The sequence below is a fragment of the Euwallacea similis genome, chromosome 21 (assembly GCF_039881205.1).
Source record: "Euwallacea similis isolate ESF13 chromosome 21, ESF131.1, whole genome shotgun sequence".
NCBI classification, from domain to species: domain Eukaryota; kingdom Metazoa; phylum Arthropoda; class Insecta; order Coleoptera; family Curculionidae; genus Euwallacea; species Euwallacea similis.
The window spans coordinates 3,476,884-3,488,714 of NC_089629.1; the positions used below are offsets into that span (position 1 = coordinate 3,476,884).

Genomic DNA, 11,831 nt, shown 5'->3' on the forward strand with positions numbered 1-11,831 from the left:
GTTCGAATATAATTATCCTATTTCAAACTATCTTAGCGGCCATTTTGCAGGACCACAACATTTGCTGGTCCTTTCAACCATATCATCTCATAATATCTAATTAAAGACTATTCTTCCTTAAAATGGTTTCTTTAGGTTGTAGATATCCCCGCAAGAGAACTGTCCATAACAGGCTTTAAAGACCATTACTCCCCTGGAGAAATTGTTAGGGCCAATTGCACGTCCGACTACTCCTATCCACCGGCCAATATCACTTGGCAAGTGAACGGCCATCGTGTGCAAAAACAGGCGATGACTCGAAGGATATTAGGATATCACGACCGTTCTGCGTATAACTCAACAATCACTTCCTCCATTCAATATTTATACAATCTTTTCTAGTGTTGTGTCTCAACTCCGCTATCGACTTACAAAGGAAAACCACCGACATAAAATGATAATTCAGTGTTCTGCTGATATTTATGATGTGTATCATAGGACTGTTGAATTCAGCATTAAAGTGTCAGATAACCTTGACTGGTCTCCCACTACCAAAGCTCCTACAACCTCAACAGACGAATATTATGAAATGTATGATAGCTTTGAAATCGCTACCACTAACCCGCCATTTAGTACTTGTAAGTGTGTTTGATTTGCTCGATTTCTGAAAATAATTTTTTTCTTCAATAAAATTTTAGTGTGGTTTTTCCCTTTCTCTGGTGCATCCACTTTAGCTTCCTCCATGCCAATGCTTCTCCTATGTTATTTATGCTATTTAATTAGTATAACGTAACAAGACTAATGCATGCAATATGACTTAAAATCTTTGTGATATTACAGAATTCAAAATTAATGCTAAAGATAAAGGTTATTAAGGTTTAGGCACGTTTTCATTGTTCTGGAGTTAATAAATATCTTAGAGCTCAGATAGCTCTATTGAAATCGAAATAGTTGGAACTTATTGGATTTATCCTGGACGGGTGTTAGAGATTTAGTGTTGTAAAATGCTTATTTTCTTACAATTATGTGTATTTTTCCCAGAATATTTTGTTCAACCTTATTTGTAGCCGTTCAATGTTAAATCTGTTAATGACAATCTTGCAACTTTGTCAAGGGTAATAGAAGAAATATAAAAAATATAAATTATTTTGATATTTTTTTTGTTTGGGGTTGGTGAAACCAATTCTTATATATTCAGCAAGATTTTTCCTCAAATTTGGCTCTTTCAGGACCTAGAACTCGACTAATAATCGATAGTGCATAGCAACGGGTTCCCTTTAGGTTCAATTTCAAATAAACATCTTCTTGTAAATCCGTTATAATTCCTCAAACTTGAACCTTCAGAACTGGAGCATTTACGAACTTGAAGAAGGATTTGTAACCGACAGCTCACCTGAAGATCATAATTGCAGTTAATTGACTAACTTTGCCTTCAAATTTTCATATTGAATTAGCTTCAATTTCAGTTTCAGCTAACATTGCAAACCTGGTGTAATTCCTCAAACTTGAATCTTTAATCAACTTATAAAGGTCGGACCTTCTTGAGATATTATTTCTCTTCGTTATTCACTGATTCTGCTTTCGAATTGTTTAAATATTTTACGTTTCGTTTTTAAATTCAATTTCCGCTAAATCTGGGCTTACAAATGCTATATAATTCTGCACTCAAGGCTCGAGAATAATGAATAACTTTTAAGCGACATCTCTTTTTTCGATTTATCTTCATTTTACATGAGTTTTGGTAACTTTTCTTCTAGAAAATCCTTAATAATTCTTCCAGTTTGAAGACAAAATTGCAATCGACACTGAATTAGCTCCAAGGAAAATTTTAGTTCGCGGCGAAAGAGAACATCCCAAAAAAATATTCATTAATCTCCCCTAATGTGGACTAAATGAACCTTTCAATGAACGCAGAGATCACTAAATGCACTCTAAATCACTACTTAAATTAAACTCCAAGCAAACTCTACTTATCATAATTTTTAAAACTGTCAGCTCAATCTTCGAATAAACCCTCGAGGCGATAAAATTTCCTGACGTTTCTCCTCCCCATTGATCCACCGTATGCCATTAAAATATGATTTTTACTACAGCGCTCTATAAACGATCCTTCAAACCAATCAATATTTCTTCGCGTTCCAGAAAATGCCAAAAGCGCCATCTCTCAACGTCCCTACAAACCCAAAAATCTTTATTCTGCGTTTCCAAATCCTGGACGCTTTCCAGTTATAGCTCCAATTCCCTATTTTAAGAAAGCACTTCGCAATACCTCTCGCGTCTTCCTTATATTTATATCCAATCCAAACAAAGCTAAATCGAAATAGCTCTTACATCTATTTTGAGTATCTAGAAAAATGGAACGTGTAGTGATGGATCTCTTGAAAACTCTCATTATAGCTTCGGAAAAGGCTGCAAATATTGCCAGGCTTCTTCGCGAGAATGAGAAATTGTTTAAGAAATTAGTGGAACAGAAGTCTTCAACTGAGGCCAATCCCAGGTTCCGGGAGGACTTTAAAACTTTAGCAGATGTATTGATACAGGAGATGGTTAAACATGATGTGGGATTGAAGGTAAGTCCATTAGAATATCCTCAGAGGGTTGAACAATCTTTCAGTTTCCAGAAATTCGAGATAGAGTTTATGGCGAGGAAAACAATCACTTCTTTAGTGTAGAACTGGGCAAAGAAATTGTAGTGGAAATAAAAGAGACTAAAAAAGAAACTTCAGATTTATTAGCTGCACTGATGAATGATGATAGAGAAATGGCAAATCTACTATCAGATGAGGTTCATAAACAAGTGAAGTTAGAGGATATTAACACAAAACAAGTTCCGCATGAAGTGACTGACGGTATTGATGTCGAACATTTAAGCATCTGGATCGATCCTATAGGTACTATCGGGACAATTCTTATTCAGAAAGTAATTCTTTTTAAAATTCAAGATGGTACCAATGAATATGTGAAAGGAGGATATGAACAGAACAACGGTCAATTTTATCGTAAAGGACTAAAATGTGTCACAGTCCTTATTGGAGTTTTCAACACCCAAGGACAACCTGTAATGGGGGTTATAAATCAACCATTTTTTGAAGCTGAAATTGATTCGGGGTATTCAAAATTTTCCTTTCAAACGTCCTTTTTGAATTCTGATTCGTAGATTCCAATGTCATTGGGGAGTGTGTCCGAATACAAATAACAAATCATCATGGATGTCTTCATGTGATGTCGAAGTTTGGAAGGAAACTAACAATGTTTGCCTAGGTGAAAAAGAGAATGAAGCAGTAAGGCAATCGTTAAAGAATGATGGATACAATCTAGTAATAACCAGAGGAGCTGGATATAAGTTATTGACAGTAGTTTTGGGTAAGTTTTTGATACATTTTTAGAAAAAAAATGTTTTAACGTTCTTCTAGGAATAACAGATGCGTATATTTTGTCGAAAGGCACTACCTTCCTATGGGACACTTGTGCACCTCATGCCATTTTGTTGGCGTTAGGTGGGGGTGTCATAGAATGGGTTGCAGGAACCCACGGGCAAAAGAATACCATACTTTATAATTGTAGAAATGACGGATCAAATTGTAATGAAAAGGGGATCATTGCTTATAGGAATGAGAAAGTTTTAGAGAGGCTATTAAGATTACAGAACGGAGAGACTGCGAAATGATACTGTACTATAGTATATACTTCTTAACATTCATTTTAATTTTATTCAAACATAATTTAATATTATAAAATATTAATGATTAAGTAACAATAAACAAAAGCAGGGTGTAATCAATTTTTATTAACATTCGAAGTAGTAAAGTTGTCAGCACTTTCTGTTATTTATTTATTTTCTATTATTTATTTTAAACCTAATCAAGGAATTGCCACAAAACATCTTATACGAGCCATAACCAAGATATGTTCAAGATCGCAGTATTCTCAGTTGTTACTTCCTCTCGATTCCATTTCTCCCAAACCTCATGTGGCCATAATCATCGAACTGTTCATCTCTTTTGCCAAATCTGAGATGCCCATAATCATCGGAATTTGTCTGTTGACGTTTTGAAAGATCAAATATATCTTCTTCATCTAGGATTAGAAGAATTTTGAATAATAGATTATTTCAACAAGAAAATCAGCATTAAGCATCTTTTTTTAGGAATACATGGAGAGCAACAAATATGCTTCAGAAATCAAAACAACTTTCTAAAGAAACGGTTTAGCAGAAACCATCAATTCGACATAAACAAATTTCTAAAACTTACCTCCTAATTCATTACCAAATCCTTCAGTTTTTAGCCTTCCATAACTAATCCTGGGTCTATATCTCGAAATTGTTCTAGCCCTACTTCTTACAATTTCTGCACTGTTACTCGACGGCAAGGCCAAAATATGTTCAATGTTATAGAATGAAAGCAAGCATATTACTACTATCAGGAACGAGCTCGTAAAAATATTTCTCATTTTCATTCTAAAAAATCAAAATTAATGTATAATTTACAACAAAAAACTACAACCCACTTACCTCTTCTCAGTGATGTTCAGCGAAGAAAATAAGACCAGCAACTGCACTTTTGTTCTTGGGATTTGCCTTTTATAGCAAACAAATGGGAAAGAAAATTTGCTTTGAATTCAGCTCATGATGTTCCCAGCAAAAATTACTAATATTCTTATGATGACAGGTTTCAGATAATAATTTTATAAGGCGCGTTTCTTGTGGGTTGTCCCCACAATTGCCTTTCAAATAAAACTGTCTGGGGTTGATATACGTGCTTCAATTTTATTACATTAAGTTATACTAAGGTACACAGTTTAAACAAATTGAAACTCTTTATCATAAAGCGTAACATTAAAACATTCAGTCTTATAGCTTGCAACTTAAAATATTATAACCACTCATTACTCCTCACTACAATCAGGCCTCTTTTGTCGTATGTGCGCAATACTTGAGGTATCATGGGTTTAGCCCTTTCCTCTAACTTCCTTTGCCTCCTCTTCTTAGACCCTTGGAAACTCAATCTCTTCCAAATTGGCTTCTCTTCTTCTCCATCAACTTCTTTCCTAGTAAAACTGCTCACTGCTTTCACCTTCAGAGGTTTTGAATGAGCACTAATCAAACAATCTTCCTTTTTCAGCTTAACACTGCTATTGAACATCTTCTTCATCATGGACATATTAAAGACATTGCTTCTCACGTTGATATCGTATTGAGTCTTCAGCCACTCCACCATGTTGGAAAATACTAATTTAAGCTGATCACAAGGTTCTTAGACAAATTGAACCAAGCCACGAGTGAAAGAAAACTGAGAAAAACGCTCCGTACAATTGGATTAGGAAATATTTCCACTTTTAACTTTAATGTGTCGAGCTAAGGCTTCGAAGTTTATATAAAGGTTTAAAGAGGTGAGGTGATGAGTATTGTACCAGGGATTCACAAAGATATTTAGTTTAACTTTGTGCTTTATGAAATTCGGTTTCTCATAGGTTGGAAGGTATATAAGTACCTGGAAAGATATGGCCAAAATGACTTTTGGCCTTCGGGTCATATCAAATAGACTTAAAAACTAAATCATATGATTATGCTGCAGAATACCTCAGCTCTAATTTCTGGACGAGATGGTGAAGGAAATTTTCAGCAAATTATCAGCATTCAAACTAGAATATTTCATTATCAATTCTAATAAATTAATATATCAGTATTACGTACATGGTAAGAAATATTGTAAATAAAATGATTTAGTTTCATTTCATTTAAATAAATAGGAATTAAACTTTTCAATACACACCTAAATATCTTTTTTCACTTTCATAATATTATCTAATTTGAGTTATCTATATACATTACATAGTAGCAGCATTTTACGTGAAATGAATTTAATACGCAAAGATTTAATGTAAGATGTAATTGAGAGAGCGCCTTTTTTACTTATAACATAGCTGCTTAATAGCATAAAGTACAAAAGACGTGATCTAATTAATAGTTTCGTCGTCACTTTCCAAGATTTATTCATGAGCTATTCTATTTGCTCTATGTCCAAATACTCACCTATCTATAGAATGGTATATGCCTGTAGTAAGTTAGTGAGAAAAATATATAAAAATAGGAAGACACAAAAGAGACTATAAGCACATACACACACACACACATTTCTTCAGACCAACCCAAGTCATACCAAGTCATACCTATGCTCATTCTCGAATAATGCAGTGAGATGACGGTTTCATCTAAAAACAACGAAAAGGAGTAATTTTAAGTCAACCTTCGAAATTAAACACATTTTAAGGCTAAGAGCTGTCTCTACTTTTTTCTCCCTATCTCCCTTCGTCTTATCCTCTATTTTAAGATCTTTAGGTTTATGCAGAATGCCCACCAACACCAAAGTCCATTATAAGATGTCGCCGGTCATCTGAGTTCACTGAAATTTTAATAAGGATCCTAAAAATTAATTTCCTTTTTGAAGCCTCGAGCGGTTTAGCTCCCCTGGGTCCCCGGATCGTCGTAAACACCGTCCCGTCTGCAGTCGTGGGTATTAGGGCCTGTGGTATGATGGCAAGCAGCTTGGGTGTCGGTTAAAATGGTACGAACGCCGGCCGGGGGCAAAACCAACTATATTGAACTCACAGGCCGGAATCCCGGTATTTTGCCATATGGAAATGAAGATCGTTAATCTCATGAAATCTTCACACATTTTCAGGCCGGACTAGAAGCATTAGTAAACTTAAATTTTACTTAGAATCAGGAATCTTTAAAAGAAACAATTTGCAAGATTCGTTAAGTGAGAACAACGATCAATCTTGGAGCGATACAGGATAAGAGTTTTACAACTCTTAAGTTTATTATTGCAAACGACGAGTAATGAAAATTTAGACATTTCTAAAATCATATGATCTGAGTCTCGAATCATGTAAGAAGTGTATGTGGGATCAAATGATAGATTCCAGATCTGTTATCAAATATGTCACATAGCTCGATATGAAGTCAACATATACATACATATAAAAGTTTTAGCATCGAATTGACAAGGGGTTATACTTAGGCTTTACTTAGAATTTTCAAATACATTTAGAAATCTTGCAATAGAGTGGTTGAAGGGAAAAAGAGTGCGGGATTGTCTTGTTTGTCTTGTAAAGCAAAGAAAGTTTCCGATGATAGAGTAGTGACGATTGTCTTTCCATCTTGCCTGAACTTGTTGTGTTTTAGTTATTCTTGTCATATGCGTGGGTTCGTATAGTAATTCGTTAGGTGCCTCATGTTCGTAATCAATCTTAGTGCAATATTTTCTGTTGTTTAGTTTTGTCCGTTACCATTACCCTCAGAATGTGTCCACAATATATCAATGGTTCGCAGATGGATTTGTATATTTATGTTCAGGTTTTTGTATCCATCCCTTCATTTTTTACATGTCAGCGATCGAAAATGTTTTGTGCATTTAGCAGTTTCTATTCTCAATTTCGAACATATTAAATGAATTTCAATTTTTGTGGATTGTTACCTCCAACTATTTTACGTCGTTTTTGGTTTCTATGATAATATTATAATAAGGTATCAAATGAATTCCTTCATCAAAACAAATTCCGGCCTGTATGGAGAACATAATAGGTTCTCCAAGGGTGTCGGCTGTATGCCGCAGGGGGTGGCTCGGTAATCAGCAGACTGTGGTGGGGTCGCGCGGGGTCGGGTGGCTCCCCGGGGATCACGGGGACGCACGCCACGCCGAAGCTCGAGTTGACCTGCTGCCGTCGTTACGATTTTACCGTGTTTATATGGGGAATCTCGATCGAATCGCAATAATTCGTGCGTAATATGTCAAACTAAACAAAGACTGAATCAAATTAGATATCGAGGGAGATGTATAATACGATAATTGGTTGTAATCTTTTCCCAACACTCAAGATAATGCGATATAGTATAAGACAGTCGTCAAGTAGTCAAATTCATTCGAAAATGACTCTTTTCGTCATTAGGTGCTTAATCTGCTATTGTCATTATACATTATTTTTCCTTTCAAGCTGAGTATTTTTAACACATCATTATAACAGAAGCAATCTTTAACACACTGTGCGTTTTTTAGCATTAGGCCAAAACTTTGCATTCGTTTAACTGACTCTGTATCTCTAACATGGTTTATAAAATCCCGTGTTGAGTCGAATTTGAAATAACCTGTGTTCATCATCACACAGTATAGATTCTATTATCAGTTACTTGAAATGAAACAAAGTTGGTAAATGCTGATCAAGCAAATCGTAAGGTACGTGTGTCTCACCTGAATATGCTTATGATGAACCTGATGGTATGAATCTACGTGACAAAATTTATGACAAAGGAAGTCATTAGAAAGTGGAAGGGTGTGGCGTTTATAATGAGGAGGATTATTTTAAATAAATAATGAGTTGTGCATTTAAACGGAGAGATCGTCTAAAATGGAATAAGAAAAGATATAGGACCAAGAAACAGAGGAAAACTGTGAATGAGGCAGTTGTCATGGACATAGAAGAAAAGATGCATGTTGGCCATCATCAAAGAAGGAGATATTTGGTAGACCTACGTTGGTTTTGGACTTCTTCTCAAAGTGCCAGTTTCCTCGTTACTAAATACTGCGATCAGGTCTTCTAGAATCAATTTCTTAATTATCTAAAGCTCCGTGCTGAAGACACAAACACAACTTATACTTGAATGGAGCGGGAAAACTCCCTAGAGGCAAAGCGAGAGAAACAAATTAAATCCCCGACTTACATACATACTCGTCGTTGCTCTCGCTACGCCTCGTCGTAAAGTCGCAGGGAGTTCGAGGCGTGACAAAAGTCTATGTCACAAGTCGTAAATAAATTATCAGAGTGGAGCCGCGCCGCAATAAGTCAAAGGCGGCTTTGCCGCCAGCAGCGCCACCGGAAACAAAAAATACGTCGAATGATAAATCCGGGAAGAGCGCCCGGAACGTACGTTGACGGTCTCTGGATGGGAGGAATGGACGCAGAGAGGGAATATAAGTTTTTTGTAAAGAAAACATTTTAAAAGTAACAATCTCACTGACCAGTTTAGTTTACTAATAATTTCATTTTTAAGCAAAAACTAAAATACCTCCACGACTCTCCAACGGCCTACGCGACAAAATCTGACCATTAGAAATGGTACAGGAGAACAAATTAACTGAAATGGAAAAAAAAAGCGAAATCTGCATGACAGGAATTCTTGCCGGAATTTTCCATATACCAATTCCAACTTTTCCCCTGCAACAGCATTATGGAAGAAATGAATCCCGGAAAGTGGATTGCTGTAGAAAATGGATACTGATTGGATGTGCCTTTGTGCTGTTCCCAACATCAATTTCCGTCAATACGAGCCTGTCCCGCTGGAAAATCCTCTCGTGTTCCCATTCCTCGTGCCTTTCGGTCTGGCCTGTCCGCCCCGGGGGCTTAATTACCGATACGACGAGGCCGAGACGCCCCTCCGAGGACCCCGGGGCTTTTCTGGGACCTTTGGGATTCAACCGGGCGAAGGACGTGCCGATGAACGTGCTGATTAAATTAGGTCGCTTTTTTGTTGGCGACGTTCAATGTGCATGGACGGGCCACAACACGACGTATGGCGCTAATGAAAGGAAAGAACCGATAGACACAAAGAGAGTTTTTTTTTAAATTTAGGTTTCAGCGAGGGATTTAAATTACACGTGGATTTATAGAGAGGAAATACAATTTTTGCAAGGCGGATAAAATTTCTGCTACTAAAACAATCAATTATAAATGCCAGGGTACGTCCAGACGAATACGAAAAATTTCCAGACGTACAAATAACAGAGTCCTCCAACTCTATGTCGGAAAGTGTTGATGGCCCAATGTCCGAAAATGAAAAAGTTAATAGGTAAAAGTGACCATGAAAATATCTGGAAATAATCGAATTCTAATTATGCCGTATGCCTGATTGAGTGATAATAGGCGAAATAGGTGATGTTGCCAGTTTCACACTTTTCCTCATATATATGTACATATATATAAATGTATATATAACGTACTAATACCAGGGATATTAGTACGTTTTCGAATTCTGTTAAGTTCGGTTTGAAATTTAACAATGCAATTTGCACTGTCCTAGTTTTGAAATACTAAAAAAAAATTCCAAATTCTTGAAGTTTTCAACAATAACCTCAATTTATAAATCTTTCGAAACACATGTTATAATGACGCAATCTATCAAGTAAAAAACTTTCTAGCCGAAACCCACTTTGTAAACATATTGTTGGATTGTTAGCAATTCAAATCGTGCCGACAAGTTGAGCTGACGCCAAATCACGTATCCGCTACAGAATAAATCACACTTTGTCCCGGTTTAAACTGCGATTTTGGTCTTCAAAAGTACTCGAAATGTAGGGAAATTGCGGGAAATCGCATTAGATTTATTAGATTTCTTTAAAGATTAGGTTAAATACAATCCCAATATGCAAATAAAATACAATCATTAACTCGTTCCAAATGTTCTCTTCGGTGTGATTCACATTAATATCCATATCTCAAAAACTGTATGGTTATTGCTCTTGCGCTAAAACGTGCTCTCGCTATAGAACTTAAAGGGAAAAATATTGTTAAGACCATGCAGGCATAGCTATGTTTATTTGAAACGCATAAAACAGACATGTGATGCCAATAGTCGCGAAGTTATCGATCAGGCAGTCACAATGTACACCTGGTTTTGTTTATGTCGCAAACTCTTGGAACGTAATTTGGCCGTTTTTTTTCGGCAAACTCATGAAAAAATCATTTTTAAAGTACTTTAGTTAAAAAGTAACGCAATACGCCAGTTCTACACCAAACTCGCCAATGGACAACTCCATCTAAAAGTTCTCCAATATTTCGTCCCAAATTTACCAAAATTCAACTCACACGTTTATCTTTTCCCTTTAAACTCAAAACTCTAATTTAAGTTTGAACCGCTTATTAGCGAAAACATTAACCGGAAACTCTGGATGATGAATCGCTTTCCGATTCGTCCCAATCGATGGAGAAGCGAACAAAGCCGGTAAATTAGGGCATAAAAAAGGGTCCCAATTATCAATCCATCGAAGCGAAAAACCGGTGGCAGCGTCGAATTTATCGCGTGTTTTTATCGGTGCCGTCGGCGGACAGGGGCGGCGGCGAGGGCGGCGGGAATGTGCATGTCAATCACTGATATCGCAGGCACGCGCGTCCCGACGCCCACTCTCGATTATTGCGTTTATATGGGGGATTTGAACTCGCTGATACTGCAATTCGCTTTAGAATAAACCTAGTCGCAGGTAATTCAAATAAAGGGTTATTCAACTGAAGATCACGATTAGTAAATATTTAGTCATTGTGGGGTTACCTACCTTGTGGATCTTAGAAACCTCCTTGCATGGAATCTAAATAGCTGCACTGCCGAGCCCTACCGGTCCCTATACTAAACTGAAGTTAACATATTAACAACAGATATACTACAGTATATCAAAGTGAAACTCGTACACCTTAAAATTTTCTAATATGTCCTTCTTGTTTGTTTATTAAAAGGCTATTTATATTTTGCTATGTACATTTCGCAAAGAATGGTCAAGAACGATGGAGTCTTATCACAATTTTTTTCTTTCAATAACGTTTTCTTCCTTGACTACTCTTTTCGAAATATACACAGAAAAGTATAAATAAACCTTAATGACCAAACAAGGATATAGTAGAAAATTTTAAGGTGTACGAGTCTCACTTTGATATACTGTATGTATCTTTAATTTAAATAATAAATACAAACCCATTTAAACACTTTGATGATAATAAACACGTGTCTTTACAACTGATAGAAGATTTTCTATTTAATCACAAATTAGTTCAGGTTAGTTCAGGTAAGTTCAGGTTAATCACTC

General features: G+C 36.2%; 2 protein-coding genes and 1 long non-coding RNA gene across 3 annotated transcripts; 2 read left to right on the forward strand and 1 right to left on the reverse strand.

Annotated features, from left to right (window-relative positions):
- The first annotated feature begins 88 nt into the window (after positions 1-88).
- On the forward strand, positions 89-1,125 carry LOC136415884 (uncharacterized). The gene is made up of 3 exons (XR_010752653.1): positions 89-329; positions 382-617; positions 678-1,125. It is a non-coding gene; the product is annotated as an uncharacterized lncRNA (long non-coding RNA).
- Positions 1,126-2,188: 1,063 nt separating this feature from the next.
- On the forward strand, positions 2,189-3,748 carry Ipp (inositol polyphosphate 1-phosphatase). Its single transcript, XM_066400837.1, has 5 exons — positions 2,189-2,549; positions 2,594-2,870; positions 2,922-3,087; positions 3,137-3,342; positions 3,393-3,748. The coding sequence occupies exons 1-5, from the start codon at positions 2,334-2,336 to the stop codon at positions 3,644-3,646; spliced, it is 1,119 nt and encodes a 372-aa protein (XP_066256934.1). The 5' UTR covers positions 2,189-2,333; the 3' UTR covers positions 3,647-3,748.
- A 33-nt stretch (positions 3,749-3,781) lies between these two features.
- On the reverse strand, positions 3,782-5,342 carry Dsk (Drosulfakinin). The gene is made up of 3 exons (XM_066400838.1): positions 4,493-5,342; positions 4,233-4,438; positions 3,782-4,056 (listed from the first exon to the last, which is right to left on the reverse strand). The coding sequence occupies exons 2-3, from the start codon at positions 4,435-4,437 to the stop codon at positions 3,914-3,916; spliced, it is 348 nt and encodes a 115-aa protein (XP_066256935.1). The 5' UTR covers position 4,438; positions 4,493-5,342; the 3' UTR covers positions 3,782-3,913.
- Positions 5,343-11,831: the final 6,489 nt, after the last annotated feature.